Genomic DNA, 22,508 nt, shown 5'->3' with positions numbered 1-22,508 from the left:
GGACAATGGGGCGGTTCCGGCTCGGCCCGGCACCGGGAGCGGGCGCTGGGCTTTGTTCCGATGGCGCGGGGCCGGGGGGCTGCGCGGGGCTGGGGGGAGATGCCGCGGCGTCCCCGCACACGCCTGGGGTTGGCGAGAGCCGGTCCGACCCCACGGTCCCGTATCGCTTCTCGGAGCATCCGGAGAGGGGGGGGGAACCCACCGGGCCGGAGGCGTTCCGCACACGCACGGCCCCGCGGTGACCGGAGTCGTGTTGTTGCCGCCGGTTCTGGCTCTGAACGGTTCACCGCGGGGGGAGCGCACCGCGTTTCACCGGGGGGTGGCAGCCCGTGAGCGCCCGGCGCGGCTTCGTTCCCCGCAACTGAGCGACGCGGGGCAGCGCGGGGGGCGTGGAGCAGCGGCACACGGTGCGTTACGGGCATGGGAGGAGATGAGTCAGCACCGCGCGGAGTTCGCAGCCGCGGGCCCGGAGCCTGCGGGTAATAACCGTGCGGGAGAGCCACGGGGCGAGGAACCTCCGCAGCCCGACCGCCTCGGGTTGAACGGGCCATGGCGTGTCCCGCCCGCCCGCAACCCGGGCCGCCCGTGTCGGGTAAGCGATACCGGCGTCAGAATCCCTTCTGCGCGCACCTCCGGGCCCGGCGTGCCGCTGCATGGAGGGAGGGGACGGAGCTGCCGGGAGGTCGGGGCGCTGCGTCCCCACCAGGTGCTCGGCCGACGGTCGGGTGGTGTCACATCTGATTGTTTTCTTTTGACTGTTGATGTTCGCTGACAAGAAGAATGGTTAGAAGCGTTTATTTATTTATTTTTTTCAGCCGAATGTGATGTAGAAATATAAGCCAGCACTGCACCTTTTTATTTTTTATTTTTAAGTTAATTTGGCTTTCATCGGCTCTGGTCTTTGTGTGCAAGGGAAAAAACGACCATGTGAGAGTTTCCATCCTGCACAAGAGCAGTGTGTGGGCACGCTTTGGCATTGATGCTGCTTTGTGTTGGCACTGGGCAGGGATGTGCAGGGCCTGAACTGCCTGCATAGGCGCTGCGAGAGGATCACCGAGGGAATGAGAAGCCTCAGGAAATAATAACGCCAAGGAAATCACCCCGTGTTCCTGCAGTGCTGGGTTGGCTCTCTCCTGAGGGTTGGCTCATCTCAGTGTTGGTGCTGTTAAACTCCTCTGCAGGATGCAAAAACGCGATAATGGGTTTCTTCCTTTGCAGAGCACGGAGGGAGAGGCTGGGTTGGGTGTTGGTGCTTTGTCTGCCTGAGCTTGGGAGAAGCTTAGGCAGGGAGGTGGCAGCAGAGCTCTGGGTCTGCATGGGGACTGAGCCGTGTTTGCAGTGCCGTGTTTGCAGTGCCGTATCCGATGAGCTGTTGTTCCTATATGACCCTCCTGACCAACACCATCCCTTTGTTTCCACAACCCACATTCCTGGAATGTGTGTCCCACACTGACTGAGCTGAACTGAGCTCCCATTGCCATCAGTGGGAAAAACTTCTGTGTTGCTCCACTGTCGCTTTGCTGAGCTAGAGTCCTTTGGGTCCCATCCCCACAGCTGGGAGCTGTGCAGTCTGCATTGCAGTGCAGCCCCTTGGCACTGCAGGTCACCCCATAGTGACCTAAACCCTATGTGGGGATTTGCTTCCTCGTTATTCCCTGCCTCAGTGGTGGCTGGTGTGGTGTGCCAGCTTCCTCAGCTCAGTCCCAGGCTTCCTGTTATTTGATTTTAAGCTTCAGAGATGGAGCTGTGTGGTCAAATGACAAATCTCACCATGTGTGCCTGGTGGGACCAGGACAGCGAGAACCAGAGCACATTAAAAAAGAGATGCAGACCCATTAACTGATCTGGTGGAATATAATTTTATAGCTCTTCTCAAGCATGTCAGACATGCCAGGAATGCCATGCGTGGTGGGGCTGTGGTGGTTAATGGGGCTGTGCTGTGCTCAGGTGAGGGAGGATCATCTGCACCCAGAGAGCAGAACCTTGGGGTGAGGTTGGTGAGGTGGAATACAGGATGCTGCGATGGGCTTCAGAAGAGTGTGGGTGTTTCTGGGCAGCAAGTTGGGTTTTCACAGAGGTGAAGCAGCGTGGCATTTTTGCCTTCTTGCTCGCCAGCCCATAGGAACACACTGCAGCAGCCAGAAGCTGAAGGTGCAGTTACCTGCCCATTGGTAAAATATTGAATAATTCAGCTTGGCTTTCTTTTTTCCTTCCACCAGCAGTGTGAGGTTGTTCCCAAAGCCCACAGTTTTGTCACCTGCATGGTGGGCAGCCACGACCTCATTCATTTTGTGCCGAGGGCACAAAACTCCCCTGGCTTCAAAGAGTGAGACTGGGGAGGGGGAAAGATGTGTGCCATGGTGGCCATATTTACTGTGGGCAACTGCTGGTTTTCCTAAAGCATCAGTGAATTGAGGCATGGAGGTCTGCATAGCGTTGGGCTGAGCACAGATGGGGATGGAACCGTGCAGCTGTGTGACATGGAACAGCAGAGAGCATCTGCTGCTGGGTCCTGTGGTGGGGCTTGGGGGCTGTAGGGGTGCGGGCTGTCCCCAGAGCAGTAGTTTTCCTGCAAACCGTGTGTGCCATAAAAACATAAATGTATGTATGTCGATGTTTGTTGTTATATTACCATCCTGGAGCAGTTTGGACCCCTGGGTAGCAAGCATCTTTCTAGTGCAGGAAAAAGAAAGGGGAGCAAATGGTGTGGAAATGCATAGCAAATTGGGATGCAATGCACAACAGGCCTCTCCCTGCTGTGTGACCCTCAGCCCTGGGGAGGGGGGGGGTGGTGGGGAATGAATTACGTGGGGCTGGAGGGGGGAGGCACAGCGCAGGGCTGAGCGGCTGCAGGCGGGGGTTTGGCTGTTGGCCGGGGTTGAAATGTCGCGCGGTGAATGCGCGCGAGGTGTGAGATGCAAAGGGAAGGGATGGGAAGGACTCAAGGACGACGTCTGACGACGGTTTCGGGTTATGGAGTTTGCATAAGGAGAGGCCGGGCTGGGAATTGTTCCGTGTTCGGGCAGCACCTGGGCGCAGCTCCCCCCCCCGCTCCGGTCCTCTCAGCTCCGCCGGCACTGCGGGAACGGAGCGGGGCTGTGCGGGGCCGTGCGGGGCCGCTACCGGCAGCTCCCGGCGCTGAGCACGGCGCGGGGGCCACCGCCCGCCGACACTCGGAACTGCACCGGGACGCGCACCGGGCGCAGCGCATCGCTCCGCATCGTTCGGCCTCCCGCTCCCCTCCTTCATCGCGGCCCAGGGGGTGGGAAAGGAGCGAGCCTTGCTCCTGCTGGCTCCGAGCACGGGGGCTGGGTGTCTTCTGCTGCAAATACACTAATTCAACGCTTCCTTCGTTTTTCATCCCTGCTCTAAGTCAAAACAGCGACTCGGGGGTGCAGCAGTGCTGTGCGCTCCGTGGGTTTGCACCGTGCTCAGCTTCCAGCCTGGAGGGCTGCCTGCCTGCTGGGCATCACCCTGTGCAGCTGAGTTCACAGCTGAGACAAACCCCAGCCTTAGGTAAAGGGTCACATCAGGAAGGCTCTGCTCTGCATCGTGACCACATGGGGACCCTGGCACTGCTGTGCCCCTTTCGGCTGTCAGCTCCACGGGGTCACTGGGACCAGCAGTGTCACTTCAGCCCTGGGCTGCCTCTGCCCAGGGTGGAAAGTCCCAAGGTCACAGCAGGTTTACTTTCAAAGTTACTGTATTGATATTATTTTAAATAATATTTGCAGTGCTGGCCCATGTGGCTCCCCTTGCAGAGCCTCCCCATTGTTTGCCTAATGGACTGTTTGCTCTGCATGCTGCCGGTCTGACCCCCACCCCCAGTATGGTTTCAAGCCAAACATTTTCTTCCTGTTTTTTTTTTTTTTTCTGAGCGAAGCGTGCGTCTCTTGTTTCATCTTATTGGGTGAAACCAACGCAGGGAAGGCAGCTCGAGCAAATCTCTATGGCAACAGATGTTTATCGAGCCCCTGAGATGAGGCACAGAGATGGGGAGAGGCACTTCAGCATCTGGGATGGGGTCAGGGCAGCTGCCATTCTGATGCCCCAGGTAGAAGGGCAGCGCCCAGGACCCCGAGATTACAGAGTTGTTGCTGTTCCCTGAGCCTCTGGGTGAGATCCTGGACTGCTTCCTGCAGAGGAGAAAAGTTTGGCCTTGTATAATGTCCCCGTGCACCCATGGCACATCAGCCCTGTGCAGAGCAGCACCAGGCAGGGCTGGCACAGGTGGGCACAGAGTTTGCGTGGTCCTGGACTTGTGAACCACAGTCCCTGGGTGTTTGCTGTCATCTGGTGTGTCCTGACTCAGTTTCTCCAAAAACCATCCAGGATTAAAACTTGGTGTATTTTTCTCCCAAAGCTCCCAAGAGCAGCATCTACAGCCCAGGGTGAGAGCTGTTGGTAGGCAAAATTTTGTGGGTGTGGCTCTGTAGGATGGCAGCTAGAGCCTCTCCCGTGTGCTGTGGGTTTTGAGCTTGGGGTACCTGGGTTCTGTTTGCCCATTTTTTTACTATAAGCCATAAAGACAGAAAGTTTGGTTAGACAAATATCTGCAGCTCACAGAGGCTGCAGGGAAGGGAAACAGGTAAACAGGAGGGCTGGTGGTGGTACTGCTGCTCTGTGCAGCAAGTTGAGAACCTGTGCGCTTTTCAGAAAGCTGTGCTCTGCAGAATGCAGCTGGTGGGCAGTGCCCAAAGGAAGGAGGAGCAAACAGGGCACATGCCTAAAGAAAACAGCACCTGCACAGAGCTTTCTGGCTGTACAGTAATTACCTCTGGTTGGGGTTAGTATGCTCCTCCCCAGCAGCTCAGGATGAGAGCGATTCCCAGCACCACCGGCAGCTTTGTTGCAACAAGGAGAGGAGCACTGGAACCTGCAACATCGAAAGTGCAGCGTTACCCTGGAGGAGCTGGGATGAGCTCAATCAGGAACTGGTGCAGAGAGCAGCCACCAGCAGGAGGTGGCCGCGTAACCTGACCTCTACCAGCAGCATAAAGCCTTGCTTTTGGTGTCTGGACCGCTTGTACGTATTTAGAAGGAAAGCTGCCCGAAGGCAGGCTTGCTGCGGGGGCTGTGCGGGGAAGCAAAGCGCGGGGCGTTCCTGCTGGGGTGCTGCGGGAGCCGCCGCTAGGTGGCGCTGTTCGTGCGGCAATGCCGGGCTCGGGGCGGCCGCGCCGTCGGGGCTCGAAGGGACGCGCGGGACACGCGGTGCACTCACGCAGCATCGACCTCGTGGCATCCAAAGAACCGTCGTGAGGTTCCGGCGCGATGCCCAACAGCTCGCAGAGCAGAGCGTAGACGTTGACGCTTTCGAACGGCTCCGCTATGAGCCCCTGCTTGAAAGCCGGCCCCACGGCGCGGAAGATGGTTTTCATGTTCATGGCTTCATTGTCAAAGCCGTGCTCTCCCGTGTTGAACTGCACCTTGTACCTCTGGAAGGCAGACAGATGTGAGTGTCTCAGCTCTTCAGCCCCTTGGAGCACAGCCTCCCAGGAGGCAGCGTGCCCTGCCTGCTCCCTCCCTCCATGTCCCCGTGTTCTGCAGTCTTGGGGTATAACCACCTGTTTGTGGGGAGGTGGGTCAAAATGAAGGCATAAAGCCAGGTAGATTCAGGTGGGCTGTGAAGAGGAAAGGAAGAAAGAGACAGATCTAAGAAAGACAGTAAAGTATGTGCACGTGCATCTTACCCCATGGATCACATATCCTGGATCACTGTACATCAAGAGCGGGGTGATCCGGGAATGGTTGGCATAGTGGAATCTCTTTGGAAACTCTTCTTTTTTGTACACGTGTAACTTCGGGTGGGCATTTTTCAGGACTGAATACACGTGCTCTAATTTCCCTTCTTTTGGTATCAGCAGCCCGTTGGGTCCGTAATCTAAGAGTTCAAACTGGATGTCACTGAATGTGAAGTTCTCTACATTCCGGAGGTGGATCTCGTCGCTCTTTATGACCGTCTCCATGCCGTGGTCAGATGTGATGATGAGGTTGAGGTTTGATTCCAAGCCACTTTCCCTGATCTTCTGCCTTAAATAACCAATGGTTTTGTCCACCTGGCTGACCATGTTTCTCCTCTCCGTGGATTCGGGGCCGTATTTGTGTCCTGTTGAGTCTGGCTCACCGAAGTAGAGAGTGATGAAGTCGAGGTTGTTCACTGTGAACCACTCCATGGCAGTGTCAATGTTCTGTCTCCAAATGGTTTCGTTGCTGTAGTTGAACAGGGGAGGCTCCACCAGCTTCATGCTCACTTCTTCACCTTGATATTTTGCTTTTGTCCCAGGGAAATGGATGGAGCCTGTCTTTAAACCCTGTTAGTGAAGACGTTGTGTGAACTCAGCTGAACTCACTCTGCCTGTCAGTACAACTGCTGCCCGTGGATGTGGTTGATTCATTCAGCCCCTTAATGTCTACCTCTGCCTCTAACCAAGTTTTCTTTCTCATCACCCATTAGAAGTGGTTAACTGGAAGCACTGCCCTTCCCAGAACCCCTCTCTGCTGGTTCTCTCGTGATGTTAGCAATGCTAGTGATAACTTCAGAAACACTGACCTGTTTGTACCACCCTAGCATTAAGGTGTGCTTTACTGCAGTCACGCAAGCGCTCACCCTGAAGTCAACGGGTCCAATTTGGCAGGTAAACACAGCAGAGGTTTGTGTCTGGGGCAAGATCTCATGTCCTGCCTTAAAGCCAGATCCAAAGCCTTTCTGCAGCCCTCGGTGAGGGGGGAGCAGCCCCCTGCACAGCCCCCCCATGTGTCCTGGGGTGAGGATAGGAGATGAGGCGGATTGCAGAGCATGGAGCGCTGGGGCTCAGTCTGCTTCCTAAAGAGCTGGCTGGGGTCTTCTTAATGAGGGAGCGGATAACTTCTTTTATTAAGATCTTAATAAAGCCGAAATGCGCCTTTAATTTTTCTCTATTTTTAACAGGACGATCACGATTATACCTGCCACTGCCTGGGGATTTAATTTCCTTTTTGCTGGTGTAATTAGCCCTGTCGCTTGCAGCAAGGAAGTTAGCTGCTGGCCACTAGAGATCGTGGCTCGCCCGTCGCCTGGAGCGCACAGCAGCAGCAGCAGCAGCAGCAGCAGCCCCACTTGCCTGCCTCTGTGCCGTGATCCAGATGGGCAGGCTGCCGTTGTCCCACCAGCTGTCGATGCCCTGCGTGCTGTAGTAGGGCAGCTTCACCCCCGTGCTGGTGTTGAACCACATGTTGTGGATGACCCCGTGATTCTCCATGTACTTCCCTGCCCGAAGAGATGGACAGGGTGAGGGTGAGTGGGGCTCCCCACCCATTGGGAGCATCCCAGGATCCGCTCTGGGGCTCTCATCCCTCCTGCAGTGCCTCCTGCCCTTTCCACCCCATTTAGAGTTCACCTTTATGCTGTGTTTAACCCACCTCTTTGCTCTTTTGCTTTCTGTTGTTGTTCACAACGGACGAGGTCGGCAGAAAGCACAAATCCCTGCTGCAAGTGGAAGGCTGGCCCTTTGTGCTGTTACACTTCATGCTACTCCTGTCATCCTGCTTCTCAAGGCTGCGCAGTTCCTTCTGCGTGACGTCCCAGCCCTCCTTTGTATCGACAACCCTCCCTTGCCTTTCCTCATCAGCAGCTTTCATTAGCATGCACCACTCTTTTATGCCAAGGTTATTAATGAAAATCTTAAATAAGATTGGCTCTGGCATTGATTCTGCAGGAATTCCCCTGCTGCCCTCCCTGCTGCTCAGCGCTCCTTTCAGCACTACCTGCTGTTGCCTTCCCCCCAGCCTGTTACTTACCCACATTAGAGATTTCATACTAATCTTCGTCTTCTCCACCTTAACTAATGATTTCCCACGTGGCACCATATCAAATACATTGCAGAAGTCCGGGAAGATGAGATGTGCTGCATCTCCCTTGTCTAAAAAATCATTTCCCTTATCAAAGCAGGCTGTCGGCTGAGTCTGATGCTATTTACCTGTGATGAACACAGGTTCAGTTCTACCTCAACGCACCTCAACTCTTCTTTAGTACGTATTGCTAAAGCTCAGTGTGCCATCAAGGCCGGTCTGTGGGCTGCCTGCTTGGCTCAGTAACTTTTCCCATACCCAACCCCTCATTTGCCCTTTCCCATTCTGTGGGTCGGTGGCACTCACCGGTCAGCAGTGTGAAGTGGCACGGGCTGGTGAGGGTGATGAAGGCAGGGGTCATGTACCGCGCCTTCACCCCCTCTGCAGCCATCGCATCCAGGTTGGGGGTGTCCACATCCTGGTCGTAGTCCCACCGAAAGCCATCGAAGGACACCAGGAGGACTTTGTCACGGCCGGATGTGTGCGGCACAGGGCTGCCTTTTGCTACAGGGAGGGCAGCAAACAGCAGCACCAGGGAAGGGAACATCATCTTGCCCTTGAGGAGAGGTAGCGCAGACATCCAGAGCTCGCATTAATATATGCAGGAGGGGGCTAAGTTCAGCTCTTATCTAATCTTGCAATAGCTGATCGGGCGCAGGGCTTCAGCCAGGACTTCGTATCAGAAGGAGCCTCTTTGTTTTTGTCTGGCTGGAGTGGATTAGCTGGGACTTCCTCCCCCCTCCAACACCACATCTGCACCTCCATCCGTGATGCCTCGTGCTCGTGGATGTGATGTGAGGCTCTTCCTATTGCTGAAGCATGAATGAGTTTTCTGCCACAAGCAGAACGAGGAGATGGGATGTGCTGGAACAGCCCAAGGGAAGATGTTGTCACCACGTTTTGGCAGCCCATGTCCCCTTCCCATGGGGACCCCTTCGTGCCGCAGTGCCAGCCCCAATCCCACTGCCTGCTGCGAAGCTTTGCTGTGGTGACATCCCATTTTATCACCGTCTGTAATTTTTATGACTTCTCTGGGGTTTTATCATTGCTGACAACTCCTTTCTCAGCAAAACCAAGTTTAAGGCTTTTCTAGACTTATGTAACAGAGGTTGACATGGGTCCCTGGGGCTTGAACTCTCAACCTTTGTGTCTTTGCTCATCTCTCTCTCTTTGCTCAGGTTCTGGATGTGTTCCTTGGCCGCTTTGCTTCCCAAGTGCTGTGCCATTCCCCTGCCTCACTGAGCTCAACCATCTCCTTTGGTTCCCAGATCTGCCTGGGCTCATCCCCCAGCATGTCCTCTCCCAGGGTGAGGTGGGCAGATGAGTTGTGCTGCCCACAGCTCTCCCTTCCTGGCCTCAGTACCTCTGAGCATCCCCCCAGTATTGTCCTCTCCATGAGGATATAGGGGCCTGCCAGGCACTGAGGGGTCAAAGTGTTCCTTGATAAAGATGTTATCTCCTGCCCAGCTTGGGAGTAGCTCTAAATATTCCACATGCTGATGTGAGGTGGGTCAATAAGTCCCTGTGCTATTACTGATGAACAGCACGTGGGAAGGTCCTGATAAGTTATCGTGTCCATCTGCTCTACTGGGAAAGAGAAGAGGGTACTGAGGAGGAAGCACTGCTCTAATCTCTAAGAAATACTTAGTAATAGGAGTGTTTCGAGGTGCATTTTGATATTCAGTATCTGTGGAGCATGAGGTGCAGATAAAGAAGGTTACCTTTGGCCGCTCTACCTGGAGACAGTGCTGATCTGCACCTGGAGCTGATGCAGTTGATCTGGCACCAGCAGAACCCTACTCTCACCCTATGAGCAGATGTGGCCGAGGGGCTACCATGGCTCAGAGACCCCTCACTGTGCTGCTGATGCTGCTAGGGCCATGGGAGCAGTGCTGGGAGTGTGGCTGATGTTTTCAGTGTGGGTGGGAGCTCCAAGCAGGAGCACTGCCCATAGGTGTTCCCCAAGGGGAAGCTGAATGCCCACTGTGATGCCTACAGGGGTCTGTGTGGGTCACGTGGATTTCATTCTTTCTTTCTTTCTTTTTATTTTTTTTAAATGGAAAATGAAATTGCAACTTTCTCGGGAGAGCAGGATGAAAGCTGCCACTTGAGTTTCTGACAGGGATTTCATGCTTTGACCCATGGAGCAGCCACTTGGCTTTGCAGGGACTGTTACTGGCACAGCTGGAGCTGCTCACTGCTAATGGGGTGAAGGAGCAGGCACAGGTGAGCCTCACTGATTGCTGGGGGAGGAATGGGACACTTTATAAGTGCCTTCCCACATCCCAGCTGCCTTTTTGGCACTGCCTTTCCCAAGCCCAAGAGGAGGAACCAGCAGAAAGGGGAGTGAGGTTCAGACCTGGGTTTGTATGAAGCTTCCAGAGAGGTGAGGAGTGGGGCCTGGGTGGGTGAATGGCTGCTGTCCCCTGCAGGAAAGCACAGGGACAGCATTCCTGGGTGCGTGGCAGGTTGGCTGAAGGCTGGAAATGGTAAACTGGATGGGCTGACAGAAAGGAAGGAAACATCTTATTTTTTTGCTTTGCTGCCCAGCCCCAAAGAGCTGTCCTGTACAGCAGTTACCCTGACCCAATGGCCAAAGCATTGTGTGTGTAGCTCTCTGAGAAGAGGGAGAAGGAAGGAAAAGGGAGGGGAGGGAGCTAGGAGAGTGGGAAGGTAACTGAACAAAGCAGCTTGAGGTGTCCTGGTTTGCCCCTGTGCGTGCTTATACAGAACCTGCTCTTTTGTCTGATGTGTGGGGTGTGTCTGTAGTGCTCCTCTGGGCTCCTGACAGAGCTGTGTCCAAGCTCTTGTGTACCAAGAGCTCATTAGTGCTATTAAAGTACCCAGTGCTGAGACCTTATGGTTAAGATCGCAGAGCTGGGATGAGCTGTGCAGCTCCGTGGCCTGCACTGCAGACAGAGGGAGATGTGTGGGGCTGCTGGGGGGCTGGAGGCTGTGCTGGGACAGCTGGGAGGCAATGGGAGCTGAGCAGGATCAGTTCCCTGCAGAGCACAGCAGGTGTGGCTCTTTGGAAGTGATTGTTCCCAGTGGAGAAGGAAACTTCTGTGTGCCCACCTGCAGTGATGTAGGGTTCACTGTGGGTGGGTGATGGGGAGGGACAGTGGGAGCAGCCCATTGTGGGGGGGGGAGGATCTGCACTGTCCCCATCTCTCCAACAGGAAGCTCCTCCTGCAGGTGTTTGCCTGGTTGGCCATTACTGGCTGGGATGGAATGGGGGTTTTGCCATCTGCCTCTCTCAGGAGATGCTGTGCTGGCTGCTGAAAGCAGTTGGTCTGAAGGAATGTGAGTAATGCGGGGAGGGGGAGAGCTCTGCCAGTGGGAACTGCTGAAGTGTGCCCAAGGTCAGGGCTCAGAAAAGCTGTGCCCCCCTGCCCAGACTTGGGTCGCCACACAGCTATTCCTGCAGGGCAGGGGGCAATGATGGGAACGTGCTTTGTGCTGCCTGCAGTGATGAAGGGCTGGAGCACGTTCTGTGGCAGGAGCCAAGAGCAGCCCCATGGGAGAGGGGCTCTTATTTCAGCCCCTGTGGGAGCAAGGAGCCCTCCACAGGGGGCACCCCAGGGGACAGCTGCTTGTCTCGTTGTCTTCACACGCGCACACAGACTCAGCCTTTAGCACAACCCCAGGCTCTAAGGCTCCTGAGACATCGCTGGTTATGTGTCTAGTCCCTGAAGGCTCACAGAGATCAGTGCTGCTTTTCTTCTCTGCTAGCTTGGTTCATCGAGGTCAGGCTCTGGCCGTGGGGTTTCAGCAAAGTGAGAAGCAGTGCAATGGGTCAGGATTGCAGCAGACAGCCCCAGAGGCTGTGTGAAGGGAGTGCAGAGCTGGAGTTCAGCAGTGAGGTCAGTTTGGTGCAGCAGTCGAGTGCTGATGGAGTCCTGGGCAGCAGAGTGGTGGGGTCTCAGTGGTAGCACTGCCAGCAGGGCCAGGCTTGGGGCCAGGGGTGCTACCTGTGTAGCTGTTGGCTCTGAATTTACTCAGAGGGTGAAGATCAAACCTCCCTCCTGAGGAAGCTCCTGTGTGTGTGTGCTTCTCAACAAGCCACAGCCTGGGCTCTGTTGGGGGTCTGAGTCCTGAGGAATGAGGTGGGGTCAGCTCCATCTCTCCTGGTTGCATCCTGGCTCTGCTCCTTGCTGGGGACCCTTCCTCTGCTGCTCAGTTAAACACGGTATTGACCACTTCATCAGAGCCTGGGGCTCTTTCTCAGCTTTCTTAGCTAATGGCTGTGTCTGCCTCCCATTGATCCTCAGCTGCAGAGCTCATTGATCAAGTACATTTCTTATTATGCTTAATGGTATTTTACTCCCTTCTGTTCTTACCTCATGCCTGATGCTCACCCAATGTTTCTGCCTGCAAGTGGCAGAATTCCTCTGGTCAGAGCATCATCCTTGCCTGTGCCAGCACTGCTTTCTTCCCCTTGGCAGCCCTGCTGCCTCCCTCTGCCTGGTTGGCCTTCCTTCTGCTTTTCCCATCTTCCTTTTCCTTCTGAACCATCTGCTTGTCTTCCAGTTCCTTGCCCTCTGTGTCCCTGCTCCTCTTGGTCAGAGGGATGCAGATCTCTCTCACCATCCCTCCCTATGATGTGGCATCAAACACAGGAGGAGAAGGGTCAGCATGTCAGCAGGTGTCATCCATTTGGGGATGGAAACCACTCTGTAAGGTCAGCTCTAACTTTCCTGATACAGATGGGCATTGTCAATCCAGAATTGGGGGTGGTTCTTCCTTGCTGTGCTGCCTCTTCCTGCAGCTTGCCCAGCTGGGGTGAGGAGCAGCAGCCAGGGCACCATGTTTCCTTTTGCCCTCCCCCCACATGAACACCTTTGCACTCCACAGACACACACTGTATGTTGCCTTGCTCTGTGCCTCACCTCCTTTCAACTCCCTTGCATGCATCATTCAAAAGCCGTAACATTATTGGGCATAAAATATTTACTTAACTGAGCTTTTTGCAAATATTCCCCTCCATTATTTTTCCTCCTTTTGGGAGCAGCCACTGCTTCTCCTGTGCTCTCAAATGGCTTCTCTTAAATAATAAAACAAGAACATATGAACACCCACTAGCCTTTTTCTTTCTCTAGAAATACCCATAAATATAACCATGTCACCAATCCATTACAGCCACACCAGGCCCGTGGCTCAGGAGCACCCAGCAGCACAGGACCTGCCTGTGTAATCACCTCCCTGTTGTAAGAGGGGCAGGCAGAGAAGTTGCCCAGGGAGGGAGCATAAATGCATGAGAAGATCTGACACGATGCAAGGAATTAATATTAATTAAGAACTGCTCCTTTCAGAAGGGGTGTCTGAAGCCTAGCAGAGGGAGTGCAGGACTGAGCATTCCCATTCTGATGGCAGCCTGGATGCTGGGCCAGCTGCTCGGAGCAGAATTCCCTCCAGCAGTGAAATGGCTCATTGCTGGCAGGCTGGCCTGCAGCACGGTGATGCTGAGAGGCTGTTCCCACTGCAAGCAGCAGGACGGGTGGGCCTTGACAGCTCTGAAAGAGCGAGCTAAAGTACGCTATACGCTTGAGGCAGCCGGATAGGATGGTAGCGCCTTCTAGAAGTAAACGCACACCGGTGATGGAATGTGTTCTCTCCTTACGAGAGGCCGTCAGGCTGTCTCCCTGCTGTGCGGTGGGTGCCCTGGTAGGGCTCTGCTGGGTGCCGCTGGGGCCGTAGGGCTGCGGCTCACACGTGCGCGGGGCTGCGGGCGCTGTCCGCGGTGCTGACTCCGGCCGTGCCCACAGCGCCCTCCCAGCCGCCCTCCACGCTCCACACGGAGCTCTTCCCCTTCGAAATTCCTCCTATGTGCTCCCGACCTTTCAGCGAAGTCCGAATGTGCTTTAATGGCGTGTGCTGTTGCTCCCGATTGATTTGCCCGTTGTTATCGATACGTGCCTGGAGGTGTAATCCTCTCAATTCCCCCCTCTGGAAGGGGGTAGGGGATTACTGCAGGGTAGGTGGCATAGCCTCCCTCTGGCTCAAGGCAGCCATTCCAGCTGGAACCTGGGCTTTGCTGGTCTCTGCAGCTCTGGCCAAATGGCTGCAGGATGCCTGGGCTTTTCCAGCTCTTTGGTAAGGTGTGAAGTCATCTCAGGGGGAGGAAGAATCACAGAATGGCCCAGGTTAGAAGAAACCTCAAGGATTGTGAATCTCCAACCCCCCTGCTACAGGCAGGGCTGCCAACCTCCCCATTTAATACGAGACCAGGCTGCCCAGGGCCCCATCCAATCTGGCCTTGAACACCTCCAGTGATGGGGCATCCACAGCTTCCCTCCAGCTGTTTCCAACACCTTACCTCTCTCATAGTAAAGAACTGTGAATGGCTCAGGAAGGCCACATAAAGAGACTGCTTCTGTAGTTAAAAACCCAGCTGAACAAGAAAACCACCATATGTTCCCTTATTCGCTTGTTGCTATCGTTGTCCTCATTATCTGAGCCTCTGGGGTCGCACTGCCTGCAGAGAAACACGGAGTGAAATAAAAGGCTTTGGGAGGAGGATGTGGGGATGTACATGGCTGCCCAGGGAGGTAGTTGAGTCACCATCCCTGGAGGTGTTCAAGAAATGTGTGGATGTGGTATTAAAGAACATGGTTCAGTGGGCAGCATTGGTAGTAGGTGGATGGTTGGGCTAGGTGTGCTCAGAAGTCTTTTCCAAACGTAATGATTCTATGAGGTTGGCTCCCATGTAGGAGAGCTGGCCTATGGGTCTGTGGGTTTGGTGTCTTACCTGCCTCTATTAATCTCATCTGAGAGTTTTGCATAATAGCTGGATAGTTTGAAGCTGATTGGGCAGGGCTGCGAGCAGCTGGATGGTAAAATAGCAGATGAATGTTGCTGAAGCTGAGTAATACAAATGAGAACACATTCTCAACTACAAAAAAAAACCCAACAACGACAACAAAGCAGACCTTCAATATTTCCTGCTTGGGAAAAGGGATCTTGCAGTGTCTGTGGGCAGTTCTATGAAAATGTCTTCTCAGTGCGCGGTGTCAGTCAAATAAAGCGAATTGACTGTTAGTAGTTGTTAAGAGAGAGACTGAAAACAAAACAGCAGCAATGTTATGCCAAGGTATAATATGCTGTGTTGCGGTGCAAATGTTCTGTGTGGTTGTGGTTCTGCAATCATAGAAAGGAGGTGGTTGAACTAGAAAAGGTAAAGGATGACAAGGCTGATCAAAGGCACAGGACAGCTTCTGTTTGAGAAGAACCTAATAAATTAGGGCTCTCTTGGTTGGAGAGACAATTGGGGTGATAGACTATGGAGTTTTATAAACTCAGGAGTGGCATAAAAGTGAGTAACAGGAAATGAATATTCACTATTTCTCATAAATATGTGGTATAAAATGAGAAAGACAACATATTTAAAATGTAGAAGGGAGGGATATCTTTTTTTCATGCAGTGCTTGGTTGTGTTGTGCAACTCAGCACTACAGAATGTTTAAGAGACCGGTGTCCCCTGGCTCAGAAAGCCATTAGACCCATTCAGGAAGGCAGATGCATTAGCAGCTCTTACACACAGTGATGCAGATGCAATGCCCTGCTCTCCGTGGCTGGGTGCAGTGGCTGCCTTCAGCACAGGAGCAGCAGGTAGGTCAAAGGGTGTGGAATGGGGGCAAGGCACAGCCCCATAGGGCTGCTGGGGAGCTGTGGGTCATGCAGCTGCCCCAACAGAGGCCATGGGCAGCTCAGTGCGTGCAGCCACTGCTGCTACATCACTCCCTCTTCTGCAGTACTGCTGCAACCATCGCTGTCCCTGACTGCAGCTCAGCTGCCCGTGGCATCAGCTCTCCGCGGTTTGGGACGTGCCTTTGTGTCGCCGAGGAGCGTTTAAGTGTTTTTCTGTTACAGCAAGGTGAACAGACCTTTCCCTGTAATGCTGGCAAATCCCTGCTCCTGAGGAGCAGTTAATTGATTTCCCTTTTCATCGTGCCTCCTCTCCCCGTGGCGGTGCTGACACCCGTGCTGCTCGGAGATCTCTGCCTGAGCGTGGAGTCGGTGGCTGCGACAGGCAGATCCTGAAATTATTGATAAACACTCATTGGGGCTGGAGCCTGGTAAATTGCCAGCAACCCCAGCGGATTTCTCTCTTGCCAGCATCATTTTTCTTGATGACAGCGTGTTCAGAAGTTTGTCAGGGAGGGGGCAGGGCCTCCTGGTAACTTTTTTTTTTTTGTTTTTATGCATCAGTTGCCTTAAAAGATCCCTGAGTACAAAGAGGAGAGAGGATGGTGAGCTAGCGCCTGCAGTTATCTCTGTCCTCCAGCATGTTCCCAAAGAGCTGGATTCTCCTCTAGGCTTTGTCCTCCCCTGCATGCCTGCAGCTCTCCCGTCCCGGCTGTGCCTTTTCCAGCTCAGGGCTGTTGGATTCTGCTGTGCTGCATCACCGCTGTGTGGAACCAGGGCTGTGCTCTGCCACTGTGATCCCAGCAGAGGTTCTGGGGCTGGACAGAGCCCTCAGCATCCCAGGAGCTGAGGGGGGGGATCTGTAGAGCTGGCTTTGGCTGGGAGCCCACCCTATGGCTGCAGGAGGCAGCTCCTCTCATGGCAAGTTCCTATCTGCCAGCATGCAATTCCGCATGTGCGTTGCTTTGTGCCCAGCTTATGCAGTGCATACAAATGCGCCAGGATGTGGCCGTGGCTGTGTTGTCTCGAGCTGTTGCTCTCTTCAGAGCTCGGAGCATTTTTCTCTCTGCTAGGTCTGCTAATTAGTGGGAGGTTGTGGATCAGGAGCAGAGGGAAATGTCCTTCTGCGGTTCTGGCACTAGAAATAATTGAGCCATTTTTCACCTATGGCCAATCTAATTCTGTCCACATCTTGATTTTTTTTTTTCTCTTAATGGCTTGGGGATGCTGTTGGCAGCAACGGGATTCTCTACCATGTCCAAGCTTTTCAGTAATCGCCTGGATTTCTCTCTTGCTTGCTAACTGCTTGCTGGTCCCTCTGTCCTCTGAGCTCCTCAGGGAGGGAATGGAGCTCAGTACAGCCAAGCTGCACTGGCCATGCATTGAGCCTTCAGCCCCATCCCAAGGTAACAGCACAGGACTGTGTGTCCGTACATCCCAGCAGCACTGCCTGCCTCTGGTTCAGTTCCCTGTTCTGCCCTGTCCTGCTCTGCCCACATGGACATGAACTGCTGTTCCCTCCCTCAGGTGCTGAGTGTATCCCATCATGGGAACCAACAGGGATGCACCTCCCAGTGCCTCCCCAGCACCGCCAGCCCCATCCTGCCCCTGATGTGCACCAGGGCACTGCTGCTTGGCAGAAGCCTCTCTCCTCTCTCTGTGCCTAATGAGCGCATTCCTGCACACCCAGGCTCTCCCAAACCGAGCAAATACCCTATTACAGTTGTCATGGAAATTAGAAAGTGTGTCTGTTTGAGTTTCCTCGGCGCAGGGCTCCGCGTTCCCAGCGGTTTGTACATCAGAAAGCCTCTCGCCGTGCTAATGCAGGAGCAGCTCCCATCAGGTGGCTGGGACTCGTGGTGGGCAGCCCCAGATTGAGGGCTGAGTGCCACCATTGGATGCGCTGGGTTTCTTTAAGCCTGGCTGCCAACTGAAAGGTGCGATTTATCAATGCGGCTCCCCGGAGGCTCAGGGCCTGTCAGGCACCAAAAATCACATACATCACCGTGGGGGGGGGGGGGGGGGTGGAGGGAGTGCTGCTGCCTCCTCTTCTTATTTATTTATTTTTGGCCATTTCGTTTTATGTAAGTGCCATCCATGCAGGCAGCTCAGTGCTCTCCAGGTGCTCTGGGAATGCCTCCCTCCCCAAATGTGTGTTTGGGGACCAGGAGGTGTGCAGCCTCTGGTACAACTGACACTGTCCCCAACTTCCCCCTGCCCTCTGCAATGTGTGTTTGTGTGTGTTTGTGTGTGTGTGTGTGGATCTCGTTGCCTTTTCCTTTATAGCGTTTTAATTTTTCCATTGTTTACGGGCCGTGGGATTGGAAGCGAAGCATTTGCTTAATTGCTGTCAGGCAAGGAAATGGGTTATAAAGTTGCCAAGGGAAGAAATAGATGGCTCTGGGGTTGAGCGGAGGGAGCGGGTGTGAAGAGGAAGGGAGCAAGGAGAGGTGGGAAGGGAGGAAGGTGAGAGAACAGGATGGGCTCAGCAGTGGGGCTTGGAAGGAGACAAGGGGACTCCCACCCCCTGCTGCTGTGCTGCTCCGTTGGCCCCATTCTGGGCTCTCAGCTTGTACTCTTTATCTGCATCACTTTCTTGTTTCTTTCATTATTTCCCCGAGTCTCACCCTCCACCATGTCATCTCCATTGCACGGCTCCTCCCTCTCCCCGTTTGCCACATTACTGCAGCAAGGACTCACTTTCCCATCTTTTAGTCTCAGTGCCATACATAAAAGCGCTCTGATGGCCATGGCGTGATAGCAAAGACAGAACTTAATTTCACAGCATTTTCGTGTAATACTCCATAAAACCGAACAAATTTGCTGGAGTCCAAATCCATCTCATTATGCGGAGTCATTGAAAGGGAGGCTTTTAGATTCTGGGACTCAACGCTCGACGAGGGGATGTTAGAGAAGAAGAGGAAAAATAATTAATTAGGTGCTGCTCTGTATCTTTGATCCTGCGTGGCGAGGCACATTGAATGGAACGCCTGGCTCATGAATAAACGCCGCACGGAGCCCTGGTTTTTTCAACCCCACTTGGGAAATTTTAAGCAAGTCTGGGATGGATGAGGGGAAATCCTCATCCAGAGCCCCTCTGTGCCTTCATGTGGATGTGCCCTGCTCTGTGCCTGCCCCATGACTGGAGCACGTGGCTTGGGACCCAGAGGGAAACCCTGAAGTTTGGGTGTCTCTGGCATCCCCCGATGTCCTGCTATAGGAATGGGTCCCAATGGGGCTTCTTGTGCTCTGATCAATGGGGGCCGCTGCTCCCAGCCTGGCTATGCTGGATGTGCTGTCCTTGGGGTCAGCCATGGGCTGGGCAGGTAGGTAAAAAATGTGCCAGCAAACCAATCTTGCAGAGCAGAGAGCTCGCTTTGCCTCTTGGTGTTAATTAATCTCGGAGCCAATGAGGACACTCTCATCTGGTCTTTACTTAATCCATAGCCCAGAAATCTTCAAATTATGTCATTTGTTCAATACAGACGAAATTAATTACTCTGGGACATAGGCAACAAGTTGCATTTCTGATGCCCCTTATCGCATAATCAAATCTACAAAGTGCTTTCTGTGCAGCCGCAGTGGCAGCGATGGGATTGCCTGCAGCACTCGTGAAATACTGAGCAGCATCCTCCATAAATCTGGCACGGTGCTGACTCTTACAGGAAACCTATGGCTGAATGTAGGGCTGGGGAGGGGGGGGCTCTGCATGTACTGTGGGCAGCATCTGGGTGCTCAGTGCCCCACTTTGGCCCTGGAGCTGAGAGATCTGTCCTTGGATCCGCTGTTTATTGTGGGTGATTTGGGCAGGCACTGTGTACCCATGTCTAATGTGTTGTGATTTAAAAAAAAACCTACACTGGTTTGTTTGCTAAAATGGCAGTAATGAGATGAAAAATGTCACGGCTGATGAAGGCAGCTGTGGTGGGGATGCACTGGGGCCTTTAGCCCAGCTCTGAGCTCACCTGGGCCACAGGCGGTGTAAAATCTATTTGGAGAAGATAGAAATGTAATTTCTCTCTGCCCTATCAATTTAAATAAATTAACTATTAGATTAGCTGCACTTAAAACAAAACAAGAAATCAATCCCACCGACCTCAGCTGCTTTGCACTGCTAAACCTGCAATGGCCAAAGGTCTCCGGGAAGGGGGGGGTGGGCTGTGAGCCCCCTGCCCATGGCTGGGGGTGCTTTGGGGGGGGAGGGGGGCTGTCTGTGCTGCTGGGCAGTGCTGTGCTGCTGCAAAGGGACACAGGGTTTGCAAAGGGATCCTGCTGCACTGCTGCTGTTTGCTTCTCCCAGCGGGTGCTGAGCAGGGTGCAGGTGGGTGCGCAGGGTTCCTGTAGCAGCACCGTTTTGGATGTGGCTGATCTTTTAAAATTTATTTCGTTTTTCTTCCCTCCGCTCTGCTGAAACTGCCTTCTCATGCAAACCCATTGGAGCTCCTCAGGTAAATGAGCATCGAGGGGATTTTTTTTTTTTTAATTTTTTTTTTCCTTCCTTCCTTCTACATCTTGTGCAGTTGCGTAAGCAGGGAAGAACAGAGGAGCCCCAGGAACAGGTTGCTTTGTAGGGAAGCACGGAGCAGCCGTAGCCACCTCCATCTCCCTGCAGCCCTTGGTTGGATGCACTGCATGCGTTGGGATCTCCACGGCATCCCTGGGTGAGCGTGCGGGGGGCGGCGGTGCTGCGTGGCTCTGGGGAGCACAGACCCTTCCTGCTGCTCCTCCCCCCTCCTCTCTCTCTCTTAGGGATTGAGGGAAATGCTTTGCAGAGACCCCTGGGGTGGGCAGCGTGGGGAGCTCTGGGGGTTCCCTGCTGATGCTGCTCCAGGAGGAGGAGGAGGAGGGTGGCACACACTGGGCTGCCCCCCCCGCTGCCCTCACCACATCGATCTGTACCGGTCCTGCTCTGATGAGATGTGTGAAGCGATCGATCCAAGAGCCTGCAGGGAGGGTTTCAACCTCTGCATCCCCTGCTGTGGGGGTCTCACAGTGCCTCTGGGGTGCAGGCAGAGCTGCTGTTGTGAGTGCGGGCTCCAAGCGTACCTGAGCCACCCAGTGCATCCCATAGCGTGCATTGCTGCCAGCACGTCCACAGCCTTCAGCCAGGAGTGATTTCTCTGAGCAATGTGGGTAAACGGCCCTGTCTCAGAAAGAGAAGGGCTGTGGGGATGCACCCATGGCATCCTCTTGCTGTCAGTGCAGTGCTCACACTGGGGTGTTGTTGGAGGAAAGGTGCATCTCCAGCTCGCTTTGTTCTGGCGATAGAGACTAATTTGGCTACTAGTGAGCTCTTTAGCTGCAGTAACAAGCTGAAATCTGATGGAAAAGGCAGGAAAAAAAAAAAAAAAACTCTGTCTCCTCTGCATCACTTACAGGAGACTTTATCAGACTTGCCACAACTCGAAAAATTCACATCGAAGGGCTCATTTATAAAGGAGTGGAATGAGAGAAAACATTTGGCCCGGAGGGATGCAGGGAAGGAATTTCAGTCTCCTCTCATCTTTCATCATTTGCCTTCTCCCTCTCCTGTCTTGGCAGATCCAGTATTTTGCTTTGTCTCCTTCAGGTGACTAATCATTAGACTAATTAGGAGTTAATCAATGTTTAATTAAAACATAGCTGTTAATTACCGGCGGTGCTAGTGTAGGTTGGATGTGAGATGTTATGGAGATATTTTAGGGGCAGTTGATAAGAACTCGGCCTCTGGTTGCTCCTCTCCCCCCACGGAGCTTCTCCCCAGGGCTGACCCCATTGGCAATGCCCTATGGACATCACTGGGGATGTGCTCAGGGCTGAGCTCAGGCACTGGGATGGGAATATTTGCTTGCTTAATACTCTAGATATGCTTTTTTGGGAGGGGGAAAAACCCAACAAAAGCACTAAACTTCTTTTCTTTTTTTCCCCTTGCTACTGAGAAGAAGATGCTGTCAACAGAGCAGGGGTTTAGTGATTTAGATGGTGACAGCGCAAGGGAAGGGAGCTATGTTTAGAAATAATTGCTTTGTCTTTTGCAGAGGTATTAGTGCTTCCATGCTGGCAGGCTCAGGAATTAGCAGAAAGTATTGGTGACATAAATACAGAAGGAAAATTATTGCTGCTTGTAATCATTTCCCTATGCGTGTGCTTGCGGTGGGAAGGGGTGAAGGCAGTGGGATGGGAGCTGGGGAGTGGAATGCCTTTGGGAAGCACCCACTGCATTTTTGGTCTCAATGGCAGCGAATGGAGCCCGACATTTAGCTTCTAAAATATCATGAAATGTCCAAGGAAGGAGCTGAGGTGGAGGGGACTCACAGTGTTCCTGGTCACCAGCTGTGTGCAGGGATGGCTTGGGGCTGCTGTCTGCGTGCACTTCTTAGTGCTGGGGTGGTCCCAGCAGCCAGCATGGGGGAAGAGCAGCAGTGTGGATGGATGGACATGCTGAGGATCTTGTGGGGAGGCTGCTGGGTGCCCTCCTGCTCCTTGCCCAGGCTGAAATTTGGCCCAGTGGCAAAGCAGAGGGGATGAGCTGCCACAAAACGTGGGCTGTGAGAGCAGAGCTGGGTGATGGCGTTGCAGGTCAGCACTGCCTGCCCCACGTGAGACACAGCAGCCCCACGTCCGACACAGTGCTGCCCCCAGCACCGGGAAGGAGCTCTGACAGAACGTGGCTCTTCATGCTCTCAGATATTAAACTCCATGCAGAATATTAAATAATTTCCTCTCCAACGATCGTGGCAAATTTAATTAGCTCCTGTTCCCCTGATGGAGTTGTCTCTGCGTTCCCAAAGTGCTGTGTTTGTGATGAAGGGGATGGCAGTGCTGCACGGTGGGGCAGCCCCTCTCATCCCCATTCTCAGCTGCTGCAGTGACTGTTGCTCTGTTTTCTTTTTCAACTATTAGAAGCTCGGAGCAAAGAGGGGTGGGAGAAAGAAAATCCCTCCCTGTTGGAAGAGGGCTGTGTCCCCAGCATGGTCTGTTCTCTGTGGGGACACGTTGGGAGCCAGGAATGGTGTGATGCCCACGGGTCAATGGGGAATGTAATCTTAAAACGGGAG

At 53.7% G+C, this 22,508-nt stretch overlaps 2 protein-coding genes across 6 annotated transcripts in view; one reads left to right on the top strand and one right to left on the bottom strand.

The window, feature by feature from the left end:
* RBFOX3 (RNA binding fox-1 homolog 3) overlaps positions 1–22,508 on the top strand; it is a 110,858-nt gene that overhangs the window by 667 nt on the left and 87,683 nt on the right. The window contains exon 1 of one of the 5 annotated variants that reach the window (XM_090121985.1): positions 92–592. The exons of 2 other annotated variants lie outside the window; for them this stretch is intronic. The gene's annotated coding sequence lies outside the window, so the exon portion shown is untranslated. Of the gene's footprint in view, positions 1–91; positions 593–19,999; positions 20,133–22,508 lie in introns of those variants that run through there. 2 more of the 5 variants (XM_090121998.1, XM_090121988.1) reach the window with 2 other exon arrangements.
* Positions 4,788–9,282, bottom strand: ENPP7 (ectonucleotide pyrophosphatase/phosphodiesterase 7). The gene is made up of 5 exons (XM_090122002.1): positions 8,134–9,282; positions 7,101–7,246; positions 5,691–6,311; positions 5,222–5,435; positions 4,788–4,876 (listed from the first exon to the last, which is right to left on the bottom strand). The coding sequence occupies exons 1-5, from the start codon at positions 8,405–8,407 to the stop codon at positions 4,788–4,790; spliced, it is 1,344 nt and encodes a 447-aa protein (XP_089978128.1). The 5' UTR covers positions 8,408–9,282.

This window comes from Phasianus colchicus, chromosome 20, assembly GCF_987193195.1.
Source record: "Phasianus colchicus chromosome 20, bPhaCol1.hap1.1, whole genome shotgun sequence".
Classification (NCBI taxonomy): Eukaryota; Metazoa; Chordata; class Aves; order Galliformes; family Phasianidae; genus Phasianus; species Phasianus colchicus.
Note: the sequence above shows the minus strand (reverse complement) of the source record. Positions and strands in the feature narration are given on the sequence as shown.

Coding starts and splice junctions, on each gene's coding strand:
- ENPP7 (XM_090122002.1), bottom strand. CDS start 8,407: ATGTCTGCGCTACCTCTCCTCAAGGGCAAGATGATGTTCCCTTCCCTG. Junction 6,312..7,100: donor GGATCACGGCACAGAGGCAG/GCAAGTGGGGCT, acceptor CTTCACTAACAG/GGTTTAAAGACAGGCTCCAT. Junction 5,436..5,690: donor CAGGATATGTGATCCATGGG/GTAAGATGCACG, acceptor TCTGCCTTCCAG/AGGTACAAGGTGCAGTTCAA.